We start from the raw sequence: 27861 nt of genomic DNA, 5'->3' as shown, positions 1-27861 counted from the left end.
TATGGATGACTGAAACACAAGTCTCCGTCTCACTTCATTTTGTACTCTGTTTCCAAAGAGCAGATGGTGCCTATTGCCCTAACTGGGTCTGTAGATGCATCAGAGGTTTGTACGGTCTTGTAGTGCGTTTCTGCTGAATTTTGGAGGCTGTTTTCTTCTTTCTCATAGGTTCGTCTGTTAAATCTCACAAATGGTTGTAAGAACATATGTTTCAGATGGCACTCAAGATGGTAACATGGTACTTACTACCCGATGCTGTGCTACATTTCCCAAACTGTTGCAGGTTCCTGCATAGATGTCATCTCAGAGGCCCAGTTCTCATCAAGACAACATGTTCCTAATTGTGTGTGTGATAAAATACTGCCCAGATTATGGGCCATACTCTGGTTGTCTTGCGTGAATCTACATTGGTGTCTCTATTGAGGGTCTTGTTAAAGAAAGGCAACGGCAGATCTCATTGCATTCCACATGTTGATTGTTGAAGAAATAATAAATTCCTCTCTTCCCAAAGTTAGAGCGTGAAACATCTTCGCTATTAAGAGAATGAATCTGCGGGTCTGTGAGGTAGATGAGACCTTTTCCATTACCAGTCACCCAGCCTGCAAAGGAAGGATACATTTTGGTACTGAACAGCACAGCCTTTGCACCATCACACTTAGCACTGTCTGCTTAGCACAGCAAATCCTCTGATAATGTCAGTTCAGTGATTCTCAGTTTACACCTTTGTCAGTAAAAGCAGAATAAAACCGTAGGAGGTACATAATGAATATTTAAATTGCATATGAGCAATACCTAGATATACCTGTGTGCTAAAGGTTGAGTTTGAAAGGTCACATCCTCGGCTTTTAAGTAAAGAGCTCTTCATTAGCTAAATAGAGATTTTTTTTAGGCTTGCCAAGTACGAGAAGGAGGAAGCATGACAAAATCCACTGTCTCTTTTAGTGATTTTCCTTTAGATGCTTTCTCAGGACACGTACTTGCAGACTGGCTTCACTTTAATTGGGTGCATAAAGCTGTGGCACACAAGGGCGCAGGTATCTTTCCCTTTTCTTCTCCTACCATGACACAGCAGACAACAAGACCACTGCTCAAGGCAAAAAAAAACACCTACATATGCCTCCTTAGGTCATTTAGAGAGGGTGTGTCCCTGAATAGCATATTCTGCAACATGATATGCAATAAATGAAGCTCACTGCAATACAAACCTTGCAGGTCAACAACAACTTCTGTTCCATTGGAGAACTCATAGGAGAAGTGGCCATAGGCCAGACCATACTCTGTGGCTTTGTACTCATTCTTTACTACCTTTGTGTTATTGGACAGCTTCACAAACTCCCCAAGGATGTAGGGCTCCACACTCACACATCCTTTTATTGTTCTGTCTTCCAGAATCTGAAAAGAGAGTTTCAGTGACAGTCACCCAAGCAGAGATGTAAAAATAAGGATGCTAAAGATCCTCTAACTTATTTTCTGTTGTTCATTTTTTCCCGCTAGAACTTTCTATCATAGGATGAATGGAAAGAGTCCCATATTAACCCACTGCTAATTCAAAACACAGGCTGTTCAGAACTTATGTTTATCACCAGATTCAACACAAAGCCAACCTGGCAGGCCAAACTGAGCAACTCATTCTACAAATGGAAAACTTCGTTCAGGAGACTACATCTAAAGCTGAAAAGATTTGGATAACCTTGCTCCTCTTGGTCCTCCTTAATGTGCAAATAATCAGTGGTGGGTTTTGTTAGCGTTTTTTGTTTTCCTTGCCCCCAAGTGATTTATCTGTGCAGAGACTAGCATAAATACTGACTCGAGGTTGTCATTAAGCCTTACTAGCAAGTGGCATAGAGCCAGATCTAGTGCTAGAATAGCTAGCAGAAACAGTAACATGCATATCATGCTATTGTATACATAGTAATAATGAAACTGTGAATTCAGCTGTGAATAAATTTATTTATTTATCTATCTATCTATCTATCTATCTATCTATCTATCTATCTATCTATTTATTTATTTTTAACCAGCATATTTTTAACTCGCATCTCTGTGCATAAGAACCTTCTGTCCTGAAAAGATCAGGTGCATTTACCAGGTAATATCACGTGAATTAGAGCATGTCATCTACAGGCGGCCTAACTATCTAAACCAACCAACCAACCAACAAACAAACAAGCAAAAACCCACTGACTTAGGACTCTTTCCCCATCAATTCCCTGTCATTGTTTTGAAGATAGCTCTTACCAGAAGTACTGCAGATGGGATATAAAAGATTTGGGTAGGGACTTTTTGCTCGTACAGCCTTTTGTTGAATTCTGTCACGTAGTATTGGGCAGTCATTTGTCGTTCCACATCACTGAAATGATGAAGAAGCCCCTTTTCTTCTTTATATTCTTTCCCAACATACCTAAACAAGCAGAAAAATCTTTGCCATAGCCAGTTTTGCAGCAGACTGCACTCAGGAAGCCCTACTTGTGGTACACTAACATCACCACAAAGCAGACCATGGCAGCCAGCTGTTGGTGATAGATCTAAAATTGCAGTAATTAAAGGTGTGGGCTTTTCCCCAGCTCCTGCAGTAAAATACTGTAATGAATAACCTGATCCTAAGATAGAGGCTTTGTATTGATGAAATGTTTGAAGTCAAACTTCATAATACTGTTCTTAACACATAAGAATTCTTAAGCTACTTCTTATAGCAATCTAAAATCTGTGATTAGCAGCAAGTAGAGCTCTCCACATGTTGAGGCCTACTGAAGCAAATAAGTGATTTTAGCTCAGCTTCCATTGCATACACCCACTGCTAAACTTAAGAACTGAAGAACTTCTCTGCCTGTAGCCACTGTTGCTTCTTCACTCTGTGCTAAGAAAGATTTTGTCATAAAGCAGTTCTAGGCTGGGAGCTGTGTGCTTGGTAGCACAGCTGTCTATTAGCTAGGGTAACTTTGTACTGACTCAGGCCCAGCACCATATTAAGCGTTCCTTTTTTCAGATGGGAGCAGGTATGAAGCTGTCTTTCTTGGTCTATGAATAGAACCAATGATGGTGTCTTCACAGGAAGGTGAAGGTGAGCAGTCTGTCTGATCTGAATCTGAGGTATTAATAAATATCACTCTGTGCTTGCACCCTCTTCAGAAACATTAAATGTTGTATTGCCTACCCATGGATGGGATTAGGAGAACTTGTTTTATGAACCTGGAATCTATGTTAGTTTAATTACTTCCTGTTGTTTTGGGTAAAATTATCTTGCAGAGCAAGTTAATCTCAAATTGAGGATGTTTTGTTAGGGTGCTAGGGAGTAGCAGAAATAGGAATTCCCTAATGCAAATCCTGTAGTCAAATGAAGTGATATTTAAGCTCATTTAAGCTCACCCAAGTTTGTTTCAGCATGGATGAAGGTATTCAGGTCTAAGAGTTGTCATGAGCAAATGGACAATAACATGATTGTTAGAAGACAACAGTAAAGAAGCCTTTTCTTCCCAAACATTCAAAATTAGAGAGTTAGGTGGAATGATGAGAAGAATTAGTGTATTGAAGATTGACAAAGTGCTCAGTAGACTTAGAAAATCAATAAAATATTCCTGCTAAAGAAAATCAGTCAAAGATGGTCAATGTAAACAATAAAGAAAAAAATCTCCCCTTGTGACTATAATTTCTGCAGTCATCCAAGTGAAAGTTCTTTCTATCTTCTGACAACACCTTATAAAAATTACTGCATGACAAGGCAATGTACTATCTGAATCACAGGTATAAGATGAGTCTCACCAGAGAGTTTTCATTCATGTTTACACAAAAGTAGCACTGATAAACATTTTCTTTCAGAAACTGGTTTGACCAGTACCTTCCCAAGCTTTCTTCTTGGTGTAGGAAGTGTATCCAAAATGCGTTTCTCTGTTTGCCTTCTTTTGCCACGTTCAGTTTGTCCCCAATGAATACAGATGTTTCCTGGCCCGTCCAGAGGCCTGTTTTCTTTGAGTATTTCAAAAGAAGAGCAGCTACAAAAAGAAAACACTGCAGGTACACTGAACAATTCAGGATTTCTGTAAGCCTGTGCTGAGGGATCTTATACCATCACAGAGGAGACAAGATATCTAGGCAAAACAAGATAGGATGAGCTCCTAGCAGGTTTTACCTAATGAGCTTAGTGAGGCATCCTACAGAGATTTTGCTCCTAACTTCTCTATTTCTTAGTATATTCAACAAGGGTCTACAAATTAAGATACAGCAAATAAATTAAACTGTTATTTATGATTAACTTAATAATCATTGTCTCAATGCATACTTTGCAGAATGAAATGTGAAATCTAAATGGGCTTAAGGAAAGGGAGATAAATTACTTGATGGACTGGCACAAGGCACCAACTGACCTGAGATACCTATTGCATGAAGGAATGAAGCAGCAGGGGTGGAGTGGTCAAGGAGATGGAGCCCATCTCTATAAAGATGTCAGTGATGTGCAAGTGAGTAAGAAGGAATAGGAGTAAATGGTTCAAGGGTGTGTTCTTCTGTTGCTAAAAGCATTGCACAAAACCTCTTAGAATAACAACTAATAAAACCCTAGAAAGTGGTGGCTAAATTATGAGGTTAAAAAGCCTGAGTAAAAGGTGTTTTCTATGGAAGTAGCATTGCTTGAAAATGCCTGTTGCTGTGAAGAAACTTACAATACGCTTTATGAAGCTGTTTAGACTTAAACAATCCAGTAGGCGTCAGTCTCTGGACAAGCCAGTTATGTTCTACTCCTGCCAGAAGCTGCATATAGTCATCATCCCTCAGAATCCGAGCATCAAGGATTTCTTCCTTGGTTCTCCCAGGTGCGAAGACAAGACCGCTTCCCCCTGGGTTTAGAAATGGACCTTCAGGGGAAGTGCTGGGCGTCTGAGCTGAACTGTGCCATGGACTCAGTGATGAACAGAATGATCTTTTGCTTCTCTGAAGCTTTTCCTCTTCCTCTTCTTCCTCAGTAGTGGCACAATCAAAGTGTGTTGTTACAAATGTGTTTCCCCGCAAAGGCAAACCTGTTGGTGCACCTGGAGCCACCTGAAGCTCTGGAGTGATCACTTTGGGAGAACTGTTTACTAACTCTCCAGTACTGATGAAATCAAATTCAGTGTCATCTACAGTTTCTGCTTGGGGGTCAACATCAAGCACTTCGACAGATCTGTGTCTGTCCGTGGCTGCAGGTCTCCCCAGCCATGCACTCACGAAGGAGCTGCTGGCAGGTTTTGGCTCACTGCCTGTAGATCCTGAAGCAGCAGCGCTGTTCGTGGGATGCCTGACGTCGGGCGAGGGCTGCTCCGTGCTGTATAGGGTTTCTCCCCCCGGGTCCCGCCCCACGTGGATGCTTTGGGGCGCGGCCGTCCCTGAGAGGAGGTGGCGCTCCCTGGCGCTGTCCGTGGTGCTGCAACCTACGCCCCTCGGTCGTGCGGTCGCTACCCAGGGCTCGAGCTTCTCCCAGGAGGAGGAAGAACACTCCTCCTCCTCCACCCTGGCAGGATAAGAAGAAGGAGCGGTGAGGGAAGGAACCGAGTTGTTCTCTAAGTCTGTGTTATATGTCTCCTCTTTTCCTTCTGACGAATTCTCTCCCTCTCTCAGCTTCACTCCCCCAAGAGAAGCCTTCTCCCTAAGCCTTCTAGATAGGGCTGTGTCTACCTCTAAGAAAGGCTGAGGTGACCTTAAACAACTTAATGGAAGCTCTTGAGGAGATGTATACTGAGTTCTGACTGGCAATGAGTACATGTAAGCAGATTGACCATTTTCATCTGTTTCTGTTGTGCAGCACTGCTCCTCCACTGAGCCTTTTTCTTGTTGCTGTCCTCCACTGGGTGACTCTTTGCTGCTATCGCAGTTTAGTTCCTCCCAGCTGGAAGAGTTACTTGACAGTGACAGCTTGCACCAGGCATTTTCTGAAGAAGTGGTTTGACTTCCGTTTTGCCACCTGTTGAACACACTGTTTTCATCAATTATTACACTTTCTAACGATTCGGTCCCTTTTTCAGTGGAAATATTCCTCACATCAGAACTGCTCTGTTTGTTTCTTGTTTGTCCACTGAGCTTCCCTGAGCTACTTCCCACTTTTGGTGTACTAAATGTCTTTCCTGCACCCTTTCTCTGGCATACTGTGTCTTCAGTGGTACACATGGTGTCTGTATTTTTGGTTTCTGTTTTTAAAGTTGTGATACAAGCTGCCATGTGGGTTTCTCCCAGTGTGTTTTTGTTAATTCTGCAAGGATTTTTAAACACTTCACACACTGACAGATGATGCTGAGAATTCATGGCAAGGATTTTCTCAAAGTCGGCTTCCCCTTGCAGGACAGATTTTTCTACTGCCCCTTTATAACTGTCTGGCACATAAGACCTGGCATCAGAATTAGGAAAGCTTTCCACTTGTAGGAGCTTCTTAACAGATGTGATCAGAGACATGATCTCTTCTGCAAGCACTCCTTTCTCTTCCTCTTCTGTAAATGAAATGCTGTAGGTATGCAGTTTTGCTATGACTTCTCTGCAAATTTGATCAACCTCACGGAGTTTCTCATTCTCCCCATAGAGCCATCGATGCACAGTTGTGAGGCAGAAAGCAGCTTTAATAAAACTATGGAGCTCCTGCTTGCTGGTGACACGACTGTTATCATTCTTGGTGAGGAGGCCTATTTCAAAGGATTCTTTGGCTTCAGACAAGTAGAACTTCCTCTTTTCTGGGGGACAGTCCTTGGAGTGACTATAGGACAGCAAACACACTCCACGGATGTTCTGGGAGGGAAGAAAAGAGGAGTCCAGGAATTAGAAACTTGCATCTCTGTCACAAATAAATGAGAAAAGGAAAAGGCATCTTTCTTTCCTTCTTACAACTGAAAGCAAATAGTGGCTCTAACTGCTTGCTGTTGTGTTTCTAGGGGGATAAAGTCTTGCCTTTTCACCTTTGAAAAGTATTTGGAGTTAGAGGAGAAGCAGCACTCCCATTTGGTCTTGAAAGCCCATCCTTACTCTATGGATAGATACTTCTTTCTTCCCATCTGCTTAGCTTCAGATTAGAGTCCAGTGTAACGCATAGCAACTACAAAACAGATAGGAGCATACTCTATGGTATGAAGCTTGGAAGTTACATTAAAGCTAAATTTAATAGCCTAGATTGTTCTCTTATACACATAACTCTTTTAGAACGTGAACTCACCACAGCTGTTAGCACAAACAGTGAGGTATACTGGCTGTAGACTGCTGCTAATTTGCAGGCTTCAGCAGCTGATAGCAAGCGATGGCTGGACTCTTGGAGAAGGGCCTGGTGAAACAAACAAACAAACAAGAAAAAAAAAAGCAAGGGAGGAAGATCCATCTTAACAGCTCTCTTTCCAAAGAGAAGAATTTATCTGACAGGCAACCCTGTTTGACTGGATGGAGGTAGCTTGGGATTTAGCCATAAGAATCATTTGGATTTGTAGGTTTCTGATACCTTTGAGTCTTTGAGCAGGACATAAAATCTGACACAACAACCACATATATTTCTGAAGAAGACTTTTTACTTAAGTTTACCATAAATGTGTCAGGTTTGGCTCTGTAAATTGTCTGTGTACTATACACGCATACACATATATACACACACTATAGTTATTATTGCTATTTTCTTTTTCCTGGATCTAGGCAATTTTCTATCTAGGTGTTAATAAACTTTTCCAATGGGAACGATGGAATTTGCTTCAGCCCTCTCAGCAAAGAAGAGAAACTGGAGGATGGACAAGTTGTGGGTGAATCTGAGACAATGACATACAATTTGTCTGAAGAATCTGTACTCACAAAAAACAAACCAAGTCTTACCAGGTTAATTGCGGCATTGGTTTTAAAACGCACATAATCCTTCTCATTCATGGAAGAAAATATATCTGCCAGAATACCCAAGGAAGTTGCAATTCCCTGAAAAAGCAATGGAAAGTAATGGTGGGGTTTTACCCCTATGCTATGAATTGTTGATTGCAGTAAGTTAGGCTGTATGTACAACAAACCAGGAAAAACACACAAAACAAAGTTCCGGAGAGAAGCACCGTGAAGAAAGTCAGAGTAGTCATCTCAGAGTGGTAGGGTTTTATCAATTTGAACTTGTAGAAAGTGCAGCCTGGTACATACTTAGGAGTTTTCTTAAGTGGCAGCTATCCTAATTGCTGCTAGTTCTGAGTTTCCACAGAAACTTGAACAGCACTTCATTTTCCTTAGCTATTTCTCCTAGGTACTGTTTGTGACAGTGAAGGTATGGGAGAGGTGATGAGGTCTGTTTTTGTGGTATATCCTCTGCTGGAGTACAATTACAAAAACTTTTAAAGCATCACCCCAGGACTCACCAGACTTTTATGTTCACATTCCTGTTTAGCTACGGGCACAAGGTGTGACTGCTGCTTCATTGGCAGTGGGAAGATTAGTGTGACCATGCCTCACAAAGGTGTTAAAGACAGATATGCTAGCTGTTGCAAGATGTTTAGGTACCACAGGGCCAGAGGATATCCATCTCCAGCAACTGCTAGCATAGGACAGCTTGCAAACCTTCCAGCAAACAGCTCAGTTACTGGCTAAATAAATTCAGCTGTAGCCCTAGAAAAAACACAAAAACCTAGGGCCTCATTCTGGGATTAGTGAGTCCTTGTCAGAGGCACCTGTGACATCCTAGGTGATGTTTCACTTCAGATCATCCCGCTTAATGAAAACGATCGTTTTCATTCCCCTGCAGGAAAAAAGGTGTCCTTAAGCCTGTGCATTCATGCATAAGTGATGTGCAATACTTCAGCTAGAATATTTGCCCTGAGTGTTAATGGTGTCTGAAATGCATAATTGAAACACTATTTCTAAAAGACAAGACTGAAGTAAACAGCCACTAATCTGAAATCATTATTAGGTTGGCAAGGTTATCTAGAGTGAAAAGGGAAACTTACCTTTTTATCTGGTTGAGGAAGTTTGAAATATCCCACAACTGAAGCCCAAATTAACTCTGCTGCCTCATACCACATCCCTGGAATAAAAGAGAAAAAAAAAAAAAAAAAAGAATTCCTAAACATACCTCTGCTTCCAGGTAGCTTTCAACAGGCTAGGCACATTTTACACTTCCTAGAGATAGGAGCCCTCAAAACAGTATTAATTCATATCATAGAATCGCCAAAGTTGGAAAAGACCTCCAATATCATCTAATCCAACCATCCTCCTACCAACAACATTTCCTCACTGAACCATGGTATTTTTTGCTTTATTGACAGTGAATGTTTATTGGATTCCTTTAGCTTTTGGCTGCATATGGACATACATTATATGTTCATGAAAGACTTCAGTTCAACAGTCACTGAAGATAAAGGGTCACAGCAAGAGCATAAAACTAAAGCTGATGGCCTCAAGTACAAAGTTCTGGATACAGAAGTCCATAATGCTGAATGCTAGGGATCCTTTTGAATTGACTGAGGAAAGCACTGTGATATATCTCTGTTAAACTACATAGCATGCCTTTGGGAATAGTGAATTTGGTAAAAACGTTAGAAGAAAAATGGAATGATATTTCAGGATTTTCCGTGAATTCTGGCTACAGTAAAAATAAAACATTAATTCCTAAAATGTGCTTGCTTGGTACATGGTTCCAGTTCCTTGCTTCTTCTAACAGATATGTATATATCTTATCTTCTGTGACTGCACTACAGACACCGGGCAGATGTTTCACATAAGCTAAAATTTGACATACAACAAATGCATTATTTTGAATAGTGAAAAGCCTTGAACAGATACTTACAGAAAAAGAAAAAAAACAAACCTTACCCAGCTTTTGCAGAATCTGTCCTCTGATTTGTAAGCAGACTGACTGAACAAGGATCCTATCACTTTCCTTAGCATATTGCCAGGTACCTGAGAAAGAGTTGAAAAGTTCAATAGATATTTCAATAGAGTAATGCTGCTGCCATTTTCAGCCTCGAAGGGCAACCTAAATCCCAGCAAACTGCCAGGAATCTCCCCACTGAATCCATATGGTTTGAGTCAGATCTTACAGCCGGAGAGATGACAAAGGAATAGTGCAATAAGGAATATAAGCAGACAGCTATATAAGAATGTAGCTTAACTGACAGCTGTACAGAGTATAAGAACAACATAAAATGTGAATGGTACCTCTCTTCTTTGAAGTAACAAAAAATCACTGTATATAAACATACCGAGCTGTATTAAAAAGGAGAAGGATTTACACGGCATATTTTTGTTGCCACTGACATATGTAGTGGAACAAAATACTTTCAACTACTGGCAAAAAAATATTTTCTTTCCAGATATCAGGGTATTGCAAGATGAAACGCAAGGTTTTCACATTAAAACAGAATTATTAGTTACACAAAATCTTTCATTATTGAATCTATTTTGATACCTGATTATAACACAAAATGAAACCACCACTTTAACAGTGATGTATTTTCTTTAAGGCTGTCTTGAATGAGGAGCACTCCTGTATGAGAACTTCAGTTTGACATTAAAAACAAAACAACAAAAACCAGATTAGACTTGCTAAATTGTTTAATTTTCGTAGCCATTGAGGAACCTGAAATGTGGTGACTAAGTCAGCTCTGAAGACTAAGGATTAGTCTAAAAATCCAGGATGTATTGTTTCAAAACCATTATTTGGTTTTGGATTGGATTGTTTGGATGCCTGTCCAAATTTTGTGAATTTTTCCTATTATGCATAGATGATGACCCTTCAGATCTGAAACAAGTCATATTACCAGTGGGATAGCCACCTGACAGGAAGGGAATAAAAAAGTAGCTTCTAAAAGTATCACCACATATTAAGTAATATTCCCATTTTTATAGTTTGCATGTCTGTCCAGAAGTGGGAGGAAGTGCTGTAAGATGCAGGATTCGCTCTCAAAACATGGTCAATAGGTGCACTGCTATCTGCTACAGGTCTGGGTTACAATTATAATTCCATTCACAAGATCAGTGTGAACAAGACAATAAGCATTAGTCAGCCTGTTTTGTTTTCTTGGGGGTGTGGGTTGTTCTTGCTTTTTAGATTAGTAAGTAAATTTCTTGAAATCGATCCATGTTTTATAGAGGAATTAGTAGGAAGGCTGACAATCCATAATATTTTTCCTCCCAAGTGAAGACATACAAAGATGGATTGTGGAAGTTTCAAAACAGAGTTCACAGAATGACACAATTATAGGGGTTGGAAGGGATCTCTGGAGATCATTGTGTCCACTGAGTTTCCTTGGTGTAGTAAAGTGATCACAATTGGACAGCAAAGGCATTGTGAAGAATGGTGATAAGAACAGACCGATGTCAGATTGGCTGCATTTGATATTTGTGAGACTTAAAATTGGTCCCACCAAAATAGTAATTATGAAATTGGAAAAATAAATATATAATTACCTGTTGCTCCATTGTCATTAATAAGGCTGCTGAGGATATATTCAGCTTTTAAAAGTTTACCTAATTAAAAACAAATCAAAACACAAAGAAAATTAATATAAAGACATACATTGTGGTGTGAACAAAAATATTTACTAGTGAACATCCCAGCAAACTGTACTCCTCAGTGCTGAAATTGTATTTGCAATTAGCCTAAACTTCCCAGTTAACTGCATGCTGCTCAGTGCTGCCTTGTGCTCAGGAATTGCTGTGACACAGACTATTCTCCATACACCAAAAAATATTGCAAAAAAAAAATGCTGATGAAACAAATGTTTTTAGCTAGACACCCACTTCTGAAAAACACTTTACTTTCTTTCAGGAGGTGTTAAGGTTGTACATTCATTTGAGAACTAATTCAGCTGCATCTCAGCATTGTTGGACCCTGAATCCAGGTAGGCTTAAGTCTACCTGCCTTTAAGAAGCACCCCATGATCACAAGACATAACCGGAATCCGAGCATAAAAGGATGCAGTATTCAACAGGAGGTTGGTATTCTGCATTCCGCATTTCAGCCACCTGTCATATGGTTCACAGGTTTTGTTGCATAGCAGAGTCATCTGAGGCAGCTTGATGGGCTACAGGAAGCGTCTGAATGTGATCAAAATTCATGTAGCACCTTGCTCTCTGTCACAGTTATCCAAATTAATTCATTCACTGCTCCAGCCAGTGAAGAGATACAAATGCTGGCTGAACTAGCCCGTAGATCAGAGTGTGCCTCTTTCCAGCCACCACACCAATGAGAGAATTTGAAGTCCGCAGCCACACAGAGAAATGGTTATGCAAGGAGCTAACGGTCCTGACTGTTTCCTGCAAATAAAATATTTCTTAGTTGTCCTTTTCAAAGCAGGTTTTCTGGATTTATCTTCTCCCCAGAAGAAGTAGAAATACATCTTCCCAGTGGGAAGGTGATACATAAAATACCCTTCAGGTGTTGCTGGTGCTATAGGAAAGATGGGCATTTAAAAAATAAACCAATCAATTTATATTAGTGGGGGTGTAAGCAGCATTGTTTGCATAGTCAAGTGGTCCCACTGGAAAAAAAGAAAAAAAAAAAAAAAAAGAAGAAGAAAAAAGAAAAAAAGAAGAAGAAGAAAAAAAGCAGCTGGGACAGTGCAGAGAAAATGCCAGGACTCTAATTTACTTTTTAAAGGCCCTTGGTCATAAGTATAGCAATTCAGATATCCCTGTTTGAAACCAGCGGGGAATATTTGTTAAGGAACAAAAGCTCCAATTAGTATTTTCCACACCCTTTCACAATTTTCTCTACTGCTTTTGGCTCTGAAGCCCTTTATACCAGTCTCTTTGTGCTAGTGAGAGGAGCTGGGAGGGCCCAAGGGGGCTGGGAGTGGGCTGTGTATTTGAAAAGATGGTACTGAGATCGTAAGCATGTCATCCCCAGACAGGGACAAAGTATCTTCTTCAAAGTCAAGTAGCTCCTAATTGGGTCTGAGCCAAGGAAATGGAGCAGTATCTACCCAGGACCTGGTACCTGCATTGACGGCAAGGCGAGCTTGGCGGATGACCACCTGAGGACCAATGGGTGTGGTGGGCTGCAGCTTGTGCAAGCCCTTGGCGATTTTCAGGAGTTTGCTTGAGGCATCAATCCAGTACAGGAACCGGTCAATCAAGAACACAATCGCAGCTGCTGTCACACAATCCTTGACCATGATGGAAGCTTTCAAATAAACCTGAAAAGAACACCAATGCCATGGGGCTACCTCGAAGAAATTCACGGAGCAAAGACTGCCAACTGTTTATAGAAAATACTCAGCTTTAGTAATACTTCTCCCAGAAGGGCTCTACATACCATTTTAAGACTGATCGAATTTCCTCACTCATTTGTTGTAAGGCAACTGCACAGTTTTGTAAGCAGGTAGAATTACCAAACAATACAGGAAGCAAAAACCAGCAATTAAAAGGATGCCTCAAAATTTCTACTCGTAACCTCTGTCTTCCTAGGCATTTACATAAGGGGGTAAGTATTTGTAGGAGTGATTAGCTATTTACTATCACCTATAATTTGACTAATTCTGGACATATTTTCACTCTTAAGATCGAAAGATTCTGTTTTTTGGATTATATATATATATATATATATATATTTTTTTTTTTTTTAACTGCACATATTTCTTTTTTCTTTTTCTTTTTTCTCGTGTTTGTAATTGGTGTTCAGTATTTGGAACCATATAATTTGGCAATCTGTTAATGAATTTAAATTATAACCAACAGATGAATAGCAGTAATAACAATTAGTTTAAAAGGGAGTCTGGGGACTCTGGAAATGGTCACTAAAGCATTTGTCTTAGATGGGAATATCTTCTGAGTATTACATTTTCAAGAATATAAGAATATGACTCTCAGCTTTTCTTTTCCTCTTTTTCCACAGAATTTCCTCAGGAAATGGGGGACAGTTAGGGACCATGTTGCTATCTGTGGAACCAGACTCTGGCTATAAACAGCCAACGTCAATGCAGCTTCAAGTTTGGATGGAGGACCAGAACTTCTTTGTACATCACAAATGAACATACAGGGCAGGAGTCCAATGTTTTCCCTTTGCAGATTATCTTTAATAATTTCTGCATTTGCAATAACTCTTTCTGTATTCCAGCAGCCATCATGCTGACATGATCCTCATTGAGGATGCAAAAGGCCACATGGGTGGCTACCAAATATCACTTTCTGTGGTAGATACCACACCGCTTTCAAATGCAACAATCATCTGTAACAAAGGACCCACCACTCCATGAGCCATGGAGTCTCAGGGGTGCTAGGCACAGCCCTGGCTTGCCTGGGCATCATAGCAGTGGCCTTATGCTACCCTCAAAGCCTTGCCTCCTGGTGTCCCACTTGGCTCCAGTGCCAGGGAGCTGGCAATGCTCAAGTACTGTGTCGTGATATGGGGAAATTGCAAAAGAATAAAGCAGGAAACACCTTCATCATAAAAAATAATGTGTTTCTCGTAGCATTGTTGTCCATCAGTAAACCTGCTAGGAGCAGAGTTAAAGCAACACAATGGCTCACGCCCCAGTGCATCATCAGAGGATGATTGTCAAGAAGGCTTTGTGTAAATCCTCACTAAAACACTGAGTTGGACAGCTATCTCCAGTTTCTATCTTCAGCATGTTTCCTTCCCTTCTTCCTTGTGTAGACACACAGGTCCAAGAGCACCATGTCAGAGATGCTGTTGATCACTACAGTCACCATCTGGGCTTCTTGATCCTCCTCATTGCCTCCACCCTGGCCAGACTTCTGTTCTCTGCTCTCAGTTCAGAGAACCACCTTCTGACAGCAAGACTCATTCCTGATTTTATCAGCATAATCATCAACTGATTGAGGACAGGAATGGCAGGAGCCTGACTGAGTAACACTTATTTCTAATGAACAGAGCCCTCTGAGGTGTGGGGAAAGCCCATATCAAACCATTTGGAGACAAGGCCGCGACTACGGCATGAACGCTGGGCTGCAGCATCAGCTCGCTTCAAGCATTTTCTGGCTTGTTTGCACTTCAGTGAAGCAGATTTGTGCAAATTTCCCTTCTTTTTTCTTTTTTTTTTTCTTTTTTTTCTTTTTCTTTTTTTTCTTTCTGAGTTGGATTTTCTAACAGGATGGCACTTGAAAAGGATTCCTGGAGCTCCACACGCACAGCCGCTTGTGCCAGTCAACAATGGAGGAATCCCCCTCTCTAAGCACCTGTAAACTGACACTGCAAACTATCCATTCGAAATGCTCATGAACAGGCCATATATTTAAGCACAGAGCATCGCCTAATCTATTTTTTTTCCTCCCCTTCTTCCTTTAATAGATTGGAGCACAAAAGCCTGAGAGAGGGTGACCTACCAAACAAAAGGGCCTTTGAGTCCCTAGGAAAAGTAGACTTGGAGGAGGATGGAAGGAATCCAAGTGGCCCTATTATTTCCACTTGCACTAATTAGACATTTTTCTGTCAGCTATTGAGCACTGCTGAGAGGCCAAACTCACTGAATTCATTTCTAAAGTGTTTACAGAAGTTTGCATCTGTTTGTGTCTCTTCAGGAGGAAAATAAGCACTTCAATAGCATTGTGGAAAATCTAAACGAAGCATCCTATTCTGAAGGGCTTGGCAGTCTTGCAGCTGCATAATTTAACTCCCCACTCAATGCCGAAACCTCTTGTGTCCCTCTCCAAAACCAAATGGACACAAAATGTAGAAAAGTCAAGCCAGGGGGAGAAACTCAGCTACTTCTTTTTTTTTTGAAAGGCCGGGCCGCACGCTGTGTGGCACACAGGGACACGGATTGGTGTCAAGCTTTGCAATTACGTTCCCGGCAGCACACCCAGAAATCCATACCCACGCCTTTCACCCACTGCCAAATGGCACCACTTTGGAATTCCTCAGCCTAGCTCGGCTCTTCCTTGTGGGCAATTTTTTCTTCAGAGGGGATGAGCATGATGAACAGGTTTACTTGCTTTCTTACTGCATCTGCATCTATGTGGAAGGGGAGAAAGAGAAAAAGAAAGAGCAGGGTCTGTGCGCACTTTGTTTTAACATCTGTGTCCGTGATGCTCAATGCATATGTCTAATTGAGTTTAGAACACAAAGGGAACCTCATGCCTGGGAAGTGGAATCAGGTGGTGACAGAATTAAATTTGCACGAGATTTCTATACATGGATCGTGGGGGAAAATGCAAAACAGCCTTTAGTGAAGGGCTTGTCCTTAATGGCGATGAGTGGGAGGGTGTGCTGTGTGCATGGTTTCCTGCATTAGTGGGTTAACTCCTCCTCATGCTGGGGCCGAAGTTTGGGTCCCAGTGTTGGGTTCAAAGCCGTGATGCCTCCTCTGCATTGACAATGGGGCCGCTCCCGAGAGGGAGCAGCTCAGAACCGGAGCCATCTGGCATGGGAGCTGGCAGCATCGCGTCAAAGGGAAATTATTGGTGCATAGTAAATGAGGGTGGGGAGGAGGGGAAGGGAGTTGCAGAGGTCTTATGTGGCAGCTGATGTAAGAGGAATTACAAGTCCAAATAAATGAAATATTGATTTAATCCACTCTCTCTGCCCTCTTTATAAGGCGACAGTCCCACAGGCAAGTCCCCATGCAGCCTGCAGGTGCAGAAGGGTCTCTGTTGCAGAAACACCCCTGCAAGCATCAAGGGTTGAAATCATTTTTGGAGTGCACACACAGTTTTGCAGGCACTCTGAACCCCTGTGTTTGCCTGTGGTCATTCATCTCACCCTATTTTAGTCGTTATTTGTAATCAAGGCTGAGGTTTTAAATCCTAAAAAACCAAGAGCAGTCACGAAAAACTCAAGCTGTGTGCACAGAGCAGGCATTTCCAGGTGCTTTGGTTCTCCCTCAAGATCTACTGCTAGTTAGCACTTCACTGAACCCTAACAAATTGCCTGTCTCTTTCTCCCCCTACATTCGTCCCCTGTCAGATTAAACACACAGTCAAAACAGCAATGGATTTGGCTGAAGTCTCGCCCTTTTACCTCACGCACTGTTAGCAAAGCCTGTATTTCCAAGAGACCAAAGCTGCTGTCACTGCACGGGACTTCTCTATCAATCTCAGCCTTTCAGCTGGCAATCACAGCACACTCTGCAAATAACAATGAATTAAGCCTCCTACCACCTCTGTGACTGGCAGGAGAAAGCATGGCCATGATGTGCAGATGGATAAGCCTGAACATGGGATGGGCGAATTGTGCAGTAAATAGCTGTAGAGCAAGGAATGAGAGGCTCCTGGACACTTTCCTCTCTGCTCAGAGCAGCAGAGGATCCAATTTAATGGCTTGAGTGACTGAAGCTCTTAATTAGCTCATGTTATTAATCCTGAAGGTGATGAAGAGTTGGGTGTTTATTCAATGAGCCTGGCATTAGGTCCATTATTATCAACTCAAAACACCACAGAATGGATCAGTTTTTACAAGCTGCCACATCATCCTTCATGAAGTGAGAAATGATGGGGGCAGTGGCTTCCCCTCATTTTTACTGACAGCCCACCCTTTTTTTTTTACCATTGAGGGCACATTCCTTGTTCTGTTCCCAGCTCCTGCTCTTGAGTCTGCTGCCTCCTCCATTGTCTCTTACTCCAGCAGAGCAGAGCTAGGAGAGCCCACCTGGCTGTACCATGTCCCAAATCCTCTGCAGGATGGAGAAGGACTCATACCTCACCACGACATGAAGAGGAGGCACCATACTTGCCCTTGCTGATGCTTGTAGGTTGAGGGGACAGTGGGAAAATACTTGCCAGTGGGATCAGGAGACACTGCCATGATGGATTTGAACATTCTCAGGAGGAGAATTTTGGGGCAAGAACAGAAGAAAAGCCTTTAAAGCACCAAGGAAACTTCCTGGGCAGCAGTTCCTGTGGCCCTTCTCTTTCTGATGGCAGGGATTTGAGGGACCCTGCAGCAGAAAGATTTTGCTGACTACCAACGGTAGCTGTAACAGGAACTCTGTGGCACTGATTTGCCCCCACTGCACTCAGTCTTTAAACTAATTAAAACCTGTTGGTGTTTCCTTGTGTTACATTAAAATACTGTGTTAAAGGGCCAGTGACAAACCCTCCCTGATAGGGCAGCATCAGTACCCCTGTTATCATTTACAGATCCAAGAGCCTCTTTCCTAAATCTGTCCTCAAGATAAAAATCAGTTTGAGAAGAGATTGGAAGGGAAAAAAACAAACGCACAGTGACCCCAGTAAGACAACTCAAAGATTTTTCCAGGGATGAATGGCTCTATGAAGCATCAGCTGAGAACAATAAATCCTGCTGATATGCAAAGCAAACCAATAACCCTATTGGTACCCAGGACTATAGCTCATGCTTTTCTTCTGGTGCTTCCTGTGCAAATCTTGCTGCCATTTTCCCATATGCACAGTGGAAGGTGAGTGCTTTGCAGCACTGCATATTAGCAGGATCAGGGCTGGCCAGCTGCACCGCAGTGCTGAAGTTGTCCCACTGAAGCTGCTGCTTTGGCTGGGCAGCATGAGTGACACATGAGATTGTGGCCATCCTCCTGCACTGATGGGGCCTGATTTCTAATATTTCTCACTCAAGAAGCCCCAGAGTGACAGGGTTTGCACAGCATAAGCTGGCCAGAATACCACCAAGCCCTTCATGAGTTGAGTTCAGCCCGCAGCCACAGCTCTGTGCTCGGTTACTCCCCACTTCACGCAGATCACCCAAGAAGAGCTCTTAAGAGGCAAGTAGCAAAAGGTCAGCCAGAACGACCAAGATCCTAACGGCTTTAGTTCTCCTGTTACCACACCAGCAGGTATGGGGAGGAGAAAACGAAATCCTCAGCTCCCTCTTTAGCTGTTTCTCAAAGGCTGAAACTCTTAAGTGCCACGCACACCCCTAAGGGTATTGGGGCACTTCCCTTAGAATGATTACCCTAATGATAATCCAGCAGCACATAATTAGCTAAGGCCCAGGCAAGGGCTGCAGGGACTGATTTTCTATTCTTTTCCACAGTCACATTAACTGCAAGGAGATTCTGCATGACCAGGGCCAGGATCTGCTCTCCCCCAACCAGTGAGGAGATCAGCCTGCACAGGCTCCTGCACAGCTGCTTGGAGGAAATTCATTTTTGGAGAGTCTCAGGAGCATGTGCAACCTGATAGAAACCTTTAACCTGAAGATGATTGAAGGTCATTTCAATAGTGCATATAAACATAAACTGAGAATGATTGTCCTCGGTGTCATTGCACAAGCAAATGAAACCTTTGAAGCTGAGGCTTTGTTTTTGCACTTGCACGGTACCTATTGCAGTAGGTCCTGGTTTGTGTCTGAATGCCGGAACCTGGATGAAGGAACTACTGCTGTGTTTGGTAAAAAATGAAGCCATGTTCCACATCATTACAAGGGGCTCTAATTGTATAAGAAAATACAAACAAACATTTCATGAATTATTCCAAAAGAGACCTACTTGATTGTAAAGTTAGAGTTCCCTCCAATGAAGCTCACATTAGGGTTTGCAGGATCAAAGCCTATGTGCTCATGGGCATGTTGCCCTCTGTTGGCTGGTTACTGAGCACAAGGGTATTTCCATCTCTCCAGATATGGGTGATCTGCAGGAAGGGCGATGCTTGCAATGACTCCCTTTCAGAAGTGCAGCCTCAGCCTTTACCCTGCAGCAGGCATTTTTTTTTTAGTAAGGGAAGTTACCCCTGTTTGTTTACTCTGATCCCACAGTAAAGTTGAAGAAGAGCACTCTAAAAGGATGCAGGTGTGGGTGGTTTTGCTTTCTTGGTGTGTCAGCCTAGCACACAGCCACCAGCACTGGGCATCCCACTTTTTAAAGTGTAGCACTAAGGCAAACCCTTGAAGCTAAAGCCTAATCCTCTTACTCCCTGTGCTGGTCTCATGGAGTCTTTCAGCTGACGTGATGCGCAGCATAGAACGGCCCGGTTGGGGCGCGGGCGGCCAGAGCTCCACACCGCGCAGTGTGTTATGGTAATGAAGTGCCTTTCATTCAGGGATCTCAAAGCACTTTTTAAATGTAATGAATTACGGTTTATGAGCTTATTCTGAGCATGGCAAATTAAAACAAACAGAGTTCTTTTTTTTTAATTTTTTTTTTTTTTTAAGGTTTTGATGAACATTAAACTGACAAAGACTTATATCTATCTCTTTTTCTTTCAGGAATTTACATTATCCTTCTGTCCCTTGTGCCAAAAAAAAAAAAAAAAAAAAAAAAAAAAAAAAGAAGAAGAAAAAGTTGCTCAGACTTTTATCTCTCCTCATCACACTGTAATCACTTCTCTTCAGCCTCATTTCCCTCCCAGCTTTTTATTCAAAGAACTGAAGCAGCCTTTGCTCTGCCTTGAAATTTTATTTAAAAAAAAGAGGGGTTGTTTGGAGGGGGGGGAGAATGAATGAAGGGGAAAAAAATCCCCTTTCCCGACTAATACTAATAATACAGGTCAAAATGTCAGTCTTTCTACAATTAAATGGAAAACAAAAAAGGTTTTCCCTTTTTCCCATGGTACAATAGCACTGGAATATAAATTACCAGCGAAGATGAAATAATACTTCAAAGCACATGGGGAAGGGCAGCACAATGTTTACAAAGTATTTTACACCACACGACGAAGCATTGAAGCCAACGGTCACCAATGGACTTCAGGGGGTGTTGGTGAATAGTCTGAAACGAGCATGCGGCGGGATTTTAGGTCCCTATGGTCTATGACCCCATGATATGCTTTGTTTAACAAGGGCAGCTGCAGTTATCAACAGATGTTTCAGCAATAAATAATTGGTATCATCTCAGAAAGGATCCATCTACCTGGGGAGAGGGCATAATGCTGAGAACACTGCCCCTCTATTACCATCGCATTAATCTCCCATCTATCCAGGTCTCTCCGGGAGCTTACTGCAGGTGTTTGTCCTGGGAGAGAGCAGACAAACACTGTGAAGCCGGAGTGCTGAGCGGGGATTGTAAAGGAGGTCAACCTCCGCCATAAATTTCTGTCGGAGGCCACACACACCAAAGAAAGAAAATAAATGCCCAGGGAGCAGCACCACCTCCCAGCACATTTGGGATCCCTGGGACGCATGGTGCTGGAGAGGAGATGTGCAGTGGGCACAGCCGTTGGCTTCCCAGAGCTCCTCATCATCAAAGCCATCATCCTCCCCAGACAACACCTTCAGGCCTTGCTCAGGCTCTGCTAGGGGAGCTCTCCCCCTTGGGCTAGCAGCACAAAACCCACATAAATCAGAAAATAAGAAGCAATGGGAATTCCTTCCTGCTTTCTGATATTAAAGATAGATAAAATGTGCAGAGTACGCTTTGGAATCCCCCAGCACCTCCTGGATCCTGCAGCTCCTCACTCAGAGCAGTGTCTCCTATGCACATAGAAGACTATTACATTCTTAACTTACCCACCTTGGCTTTGGCTAGCTCAGGTCCCAACCAAGCAATTTCCTGGAAAATCACTGGAAAAACATTTTGGCTTTATTACAGTGCCAGGTCTTCAGGTAATAGGCAAACACACATCTTGCTGGAAACAGAAGTGAGCAAGATGAATGGGTAAAGCAAGCACTCAAGCTAAACAAACAAGAAGCTCCTTGCCTTCTCAGAGGAGGAAACCTTCCTGCCCCAAGCACCCCACACTTCCCACAACAGCTGTGCTGAGCTTCATACCAGTAGATCGGGGAGCCTGGTGCCAATTGTATCCTGCAGGTTGGTTTTGTCCTCTGGGCCCAAGTCCTGCTTGTACTGCCACTTCTCTGGCACAAAGGGCCACTTCATTTCCTTCGCCTCCTCCAGAAGGGTCCTCAAGTCATCGGGAAGCAATGCTGGAAAAGGCAAAGTGCTGGTAAAGATACAGCAGTGGGTACAGCCATGACCCCATGCAGAACCGCTGCATTGCTCAAAGAAGAAATAAACCTAGGTTGTACAGAGCAATTGGACATAGATCTAAAGGGATGCAATGAAAGATGGTCAGATGTGTTTGAGAATGTTTAACTCATCATTTGGGGAAAAAAGGCATCGGTTTGTGTTACTTAGTCTGAAAAAATATTGAGTAACTCAAAGAAAGCTACAAGATACACCTTCCCCATGCAGGGGAGAGATCATTGCTACAGCATGAAGAAACCGAGCCACATGCTTGGGTGCTGACACAGCCTGCATGTGCATATCAGGTCCCAGCTGAGTCTTGCACAGTCTTCTGTGAGGTTCATGCACTGACGTAGCCACTACTGGGAGCTCCTTCTTTGGAGGCAGTGTATTGGAGTCATACAGGTGAGCTGAGGAGGATGCCCAGCTTCTGCATGCTGGACCACAAGGCCGAGGAGCTGCATCGCCCTGAGCACAGTGTAGCCCTTGGGTTGTGCTGCCAGCATGAAGTACCACCTATGTGCCAAGAAGCCACTGACCCAGCTGTGTCTCCAAACCATCTGATGGAGGAAGGCCTGCTGATGGGAGCACACAGCTGGAGCTGGGCCTGAATTTGTCCTTTCCTTTCAGCTGCAACCCACATTTAATTTTCTCCAAACAGTGAAGATGCAGCTCCTGTGTGCTGTGCTAACCCTAGGCCAGGAAGGCTCTCTGGCCAATAAAAGTGGATTAGCAAGGATTATTGACCAGATGGGGTCAGTGGTGATCATCAGCTGCAGATCTAACCCCTTCTGGCCATTAATCCCCAGAAAAAATCCTGCTCAGAGACCATCATTGCTTTAACGAGGTAATGCAAATAAATGTATTACTACTTATTTTTTAATCTACCCTTTATGGAGGATGGTAGAAAATGCACTACATAAGGATTCTGTTTTGTGCTCACATTGCAGTGCATTCATCAGTACATTTTTCCTATGCGAAAGTGGGAAGTCTGATACTGAGGGCCAGTTTTCCAAAAAGTTACCTTTAAAAAATACATCACTTTTTCCAACACAAATTTTCACATTTGCTGCTGCAGGTCTGGACACACTTCCCAGTAGACACAGAACAACTGCACTGCCCTGTTGGTCTCATATCATGCCTGCAGAGGCCCAACCCTTCCCAGTACAAAGAAAGAAGGCCAAGAGGCCAGACCAGAGGAAGAAGAGCTCCTATCCTCATGCATCTTGTGGCTCCTGTGGTGATGGCACTGCAAAACTAGGAAGGAGCAGGGCACTCTGCCCCCTCACCAAGCATGAAAACTGGAGTAGGTCCTGACCTTGTAAGTAAGATGGCCAAGGGAAGGCCAGCAGTTGAAAATCAAGCTTCCCAAAATCTTCCCCAGGCAAAGAAGGCAAAGAGTGCCTGGATGCAGTCAAGGCACACGCTGCTATTACCTTTCCCTATATGATCCCACAGGACTGACATTTTGGGGGGAATATAGGGAAACAGTCATGGGACACTCACACAGGCAGCCTTTCTGTCTTCTCTGCCATCTGCTCTTCACCCTCAAACTTAAGCTTACTTAAAGAACACCAAGCAGGAAAAGTAGTAGTGTCAGAATGCACAAAAACAACCAACGGGATGATGTGGATGTTGGTATTATTTCTGAAAAATACAGGTATTGTTGCTACCCAATTCTTCCAGTTTCCCATGTCATCCTTGGTTAAGCCTTAATGCCCCACCTGCCTGATGAACCAAAGAACAAAGAACATCTTTAATAGAGAAATCTCACTCCCTGAGCAGCCACTGTGATTGGACAGGAGGAACCCAGAACAAAGGCTTTCAGCAGGATCTGATGATCTAATGAGCCTCCAGCCACCTTTGGTGTCAGGCATTTGAGTAAGCCTAGCTTTGAGCCTTATCCTTATGTCTGGTTGTCACCACTTGGAAATAATGCAAATTAGCATGCTAATAATATTAATTTGATTCTGTGAGGTAGAATCATCCACTGTAAGCACATGAAGAAGCTGGGGAGCTGGTGTGGACAATCCTGTGGCCATGAACTGAAATTCAATTGCCAGAACAAGAGTGCCAGCAGAGACGGCTCTGAGGGCCATGGAAGCCACAGGGCCACCAGCTTTTCCATTCCAGAATGTGCAAATGGGTCTGATCACTGTAGGCACTGTAGGTCCTGGGAAGGACAGGAGCTTCTTGCAAGCTCTGACTGCCCATTTCCTCCAGCAGCTCACCTGAAGGGCTGCAGCTAATCAAGCAGCTATAAGGGCACTGATTTACCTTAGCTGGAACTAAACTGATTATTTCTCGTCCGCTGCAGTATTTAATAGGAGAGAAGGGATGAGGAGGGTGAAGGGAAAAAGCGCTACCTGATTAGGAGTTCAAGAGGCTATTCTGAAGGGAGATAATCAAGCTTAAAAGAATTTGTGACGAGAAAACAAAGTAGCCTTTTGTTGAAAACAAAAAGAAGAATCTTCCAGCATCCCTGGCAGAAATCTACACACCACCCTCCAGCATAGACAGGCCGAGGTGCTTCAGAAAGGGCGGCTGACCTCCCAGCAAGAACAAGGCGCACAGAAACATATTTGAAGCAGCCCCGCACTCCGGGCAAACAAAGGGTTTTAAAGCTCACACTGACATGATGGTCAAGCCAGTCATGCAAGCAACACCAAGCTTTACTGACATTAAACTGGAAAAGGGATGGTACTGCAGATGTGTAATGCAAAATAGAACCTGCATAAAATTCAAGTTTTGCAGTTTTTTTTTGCTGATGCCTGCACTGTTTCCCCCAGAAATGTCAATTTTGTCCTTTACTGCATTGTCCTGTACTCACTGAAGTTATTTTTTGGTGCGGCAGACAGCAGTGTGTAACCTCCCTGCCCTGCCCAGAACAGGTGTCACCTACACAAACCCAGCAATGCAAACATGGCTTTACATTGGTGAGCAAAAAAGCTGTGGCAGCTACGTTGTTGGAGCCCTTTGGAAGTCCAAGAAAGCTGAACTGAGCATGTGACACGGCAACAGACACCCTTCCATAATCAGTGTCAGCTGCATTCCCACCAGATTTAGTAAGTCATTTTTTAAAACCTCCCTTGTCACCACAACACTGAACAAAATGTTTCTGGCCCGCAATGCTAGCATTGAAACAAGTGAAGAACTCCTCTACCAGTGCCCTCCCTAACTACTGCTTCCCTTCCCGGTTATTCATTCCAGCCATTAGCCGACATGGGCTTTCCTTTCAAGAGGGATACTGCAATTTTTTTCTTTGGACACCACTTAAAGAGGTCACACGTATTTTACGAGATAAAGATTCAGGCAATGAGCTCTTTAATATATCAGGAGTAGCTGACAAACAGAGAGGGCCCTCCCCCAGCCCCGCTGAAAGGAGAGGAAATAAGTGCCATTATTCAGAAGTTGCATCCTTTCTTTCCCCCCCCCCCCCCCCCTTTTTTTTTTTTTTCTTTCTTTCCTTTTTTTTTTTTTTTTTTAATAACTGAAATTTATGTGCATCAGCAAACTTTTGGGCATTGTTCTTCCCCAACTAAACTGTTCCTTACAGCCTCATGTTTACTGAAGCCTAAAATTAGAACTGACAGCAATTCACCGTAACAAAGTGGGCTGCTTTCCCCTGCCTGCCCACAGCCCATGTCCCATTCACTGCCCTGAAATCCAGTCGTCTCTTGGCTCTCATCTGCCAGGAGCAGAAAAATAGGGCAGGGCCGAGGAGCGGCTGTCCGCCCTGCTGCCCTTGGGGCCTCACCTTGGTGCCGCCGGTATTCCTGCTCCTCTTCCTCGTGGATGTCCACCTTGGCTGACAGCAGTGCGGCCAGCGAGCGCTCACAGTCCTGCAGCAGCGCAGCCACCGAGCTGTGGGTATTCATGGCTTCAGCTCTCTCTTGGCTGCTCCAGCAGAGAGGGCTCCTTCCAGACGGAGGGACCTGCTGAACAGAGTAGGGAGATGTCTGCAGCCCTTTCCAGTAGCACCAGTAAGCTCTGGGGAAGCCCTAGGAGCAGAGACCTCCCCGACAGGTGCTTACGGCATTGCCAATGGTGGAGCGGAAGGAAAAGCTTTCTGTCTTAGCTATCTGAAATGAAATGTGTGGAAATATGTCTTCTATTTTATTTTCCATGCAACGAAACAAATCTGATTGTTCTCTTGTTTAATGAACTCCTCTCATAATTCAAAGTGATGCAGTTGGAAACAGCCTCTGAAAACCTTTCTAAAGTTGGTGAAGCTGTAGGCTTCAGGAAGGGGAAGGCAGAACAGCATGCAGCCAGGCACAGCTGGCTCTGCATCTCAGCAGCTGAATTCTCCCCTGCTGCAGCTTGGGGGTGGTTGGATCCCAACAGGCAGCACCAGGCAGAGCATGCTGGGGATCAGAAAGCAGAAGCAATGCACTCATGCAGAAGCAGAGGGAGGCAGGTGGAGCGAGCCAGGGCTGGTGTTCATCAGCATGGAGCCCAAGGCAGGGGCCAGGCAGTGGGGCTGTGCTAGCACTGCAGATAGATGCCAGGAAGAGAAGAAATTAAATAGGGACACACAGAGGATACTGGGGCAGAACATGGTGCCAAGCACAGCTAGAGTGTGGGAAAGGCAAGCATGAGGTGCAAAGCCCCAGGTCCAAACCCAGCCATGCTGCGGCACTGCCAGGGCATATCAGCTGTGTCCCACTTCTGCAGGGCTTTCACACCAGCCATAGCACATGGGGAACCACATGTGTGTCAGTATTTGTGGGGTGTCTGCCATGTGAACAACGGCTCAAGCAATGGGAAAGTGCTCCGAGGAGTGGCAGAGGTTCCATCACATTTGTGACTCTCAGCTGGCCAAGAAAGCAGTTAAAAACTAACCCATCAGGAAAAGCAATCTAACAAGCAACCTAATAAGATAAAGCATTCAGGTGAGGGTACTTAAAACAGATTAGAGGCTGCACTCAGGTTCAGTTCCCATCCCTCAACAATACACCGGGTGAGATTTCTGCTGTCGGCTCTTCCCTTCATTGCTCTCTCCAAGTTACACTTTGCTTTTTCTCCAACTACTTCTGTATTGCACATGCCCTACTGAGAGAGGGGTTTTCCAAGAACAGGGCACCTGTGGGCATGGAGGCAGCACACAAGCACAAGGGGAGGTTAGCTTAGAGCTGTAGTGGCAGCACATACAGCCACGGGCCCCTCTGAGGGTTTTTCCCCCATCCTAGCAGAGGAATCCAGCTGGCAGGCATGGACACAGAGCAAGGGGCAGCTAGAGGCGGAGTGGGAGACACAGCTGCAGCATGGTGCTCTGGCAGAGCAGCAGTCCCATGATGTAAGGATGCCTGAGCTTGGTGACAACAGCTAGGCATGTGCGTGGGGCAAGCCAAGCCCTCTCCTCCCACCCTGCTGGGTCTAGAAAAGCTGGGCTGGTTGCCGGTTATTCATCAGGGAAAAGAAAAGCGTCCCCCTCTGCCATGATTGCTGTCACACACCTATGCTAGCATTGACTGCTCTGCTCACCATGCCAACATCTGCTAATTGATTCATCTGATTACACAGCCCTGCGTGGCCAGGCACGTGGCTGTCCCACGAGTACCTCCCAGGTTGGGATGGAGCGTTCCTGCCATCTGGCCCTGGCTCCACTCCTTTGTGTAATTGATTTCTCCCAAGTCCTGTCCCCCAGGGAGCCCTCTCCAGAAGCTGCAGTGCAGATGTGGCTCAGACCCACAGCCAGGCAAGGCAGGATGCTCCTAACGGTGTGCAGGAGCACCTCGTAGCCCTAGCAGGGATATATCCGTAACCAGATGGTCTATGACAGTGTGCTGAAGCTGAGACACTTCACAAAAAAACAACACAGTGCTAAGAGCATCCAAGACTACAGACACCCTCCAACACATCTGTGTTGCAGCCACAGCCCTGCTCAAGCCTTACAGCCTTACAGACAGCCCATGGAGGGCTTCAACCTGGGTGAGTGCATGGGGCTGTGCTGTGAGGCTGAAAGCCCTGTGGCTTTGTGAGCCGCATGGCGCGCGAGCTGCACAAAGAGCAGAGGGGGCTTAGTGGGGAAGCTTAAATTAGTGTAGAAGTGCAGCACGTGGCTTGCTGGGATTGTAGGGATTTAACTCACCGGGAAACTGCTGGATCTGTAACAGGGATATAGGCAAGG

The 27861-nt window shown here is 43.9% G+C and overlaps 1 protein-coding gene across 1 annotated transcript; it reads right to left on the bottom strand.

Moving 5' to 3' along the window:
• ALPK1 (alpha kinase 1) lies at window positions 1-27861 on the bottom strand. The gene is made up of 14 exons (XM_072335389.1): window positions 27823-27861; window positions 25486-25666; window positions 21534-21688; window positions 12896-13094; window positions 11365-11424; window positions 9769-9855; window positions 8904-8980; window positions 7801-7896; window positions 7163-7267; window positions 4656-6741; window positions 3836-3989; window positions 2239-2401; window positions 1206-1392; window positions 1-599 (listed from the first exon to the last, which is right to left on the bottom strand). The coding sequence occupies exons 2-14, from the start codon at window positions 25604-25606 to the stop codon at window positions 403-405; spliced, it is 3687 nt and encodes a 1228-aa protein (XP_072191490.1). The 5' UTR covers window positions 25607-25666; window positions 27823-27861; the 3' UTR covers window positions 1-402.

This window comes from Excalfactoria chinensis, chromosome 4 (assembly GCF_039878825.1).
Source record: "Excalfactoria chinensis isolate bCotChi1 chromosome 4, bCotChi1.hap2, whole genome shotgun sequence".
Taxonomy (NCBI): domain Eukaryota; kingdom Metazoa; phylum Chordata; class Aves; order Galliformes; family Phasianidae; genus Excalfactoria; species Excalfactoria chinensis.
This window is presented reverse-complemented; position numbering and strand designations above follow the sequence as displayed.

Coding starts and splice junctions, on each gene's coding strand:
- ALPK1 (XM_072335389.1), bottom strand. CDS start 25,606: ATGAATACCCACAGCTCGGTGGCTGCGCTGCTGCAGGACTGTGAGCGC. Junction 9,856..11,364: donor TAATGACAATGGAGCAACAG/GTAATTATATAT, acceptor ACTCTTTCTCAG/GTACCTGGCAATATGCTAAG. Junction 6,742..7,162: donor TGTTTGTGCTAACAGCTGTG/GTGAGTTCACGT, acceptor CTTCCCTCCCAG/AACATCCGTGGAGTGTGTTT.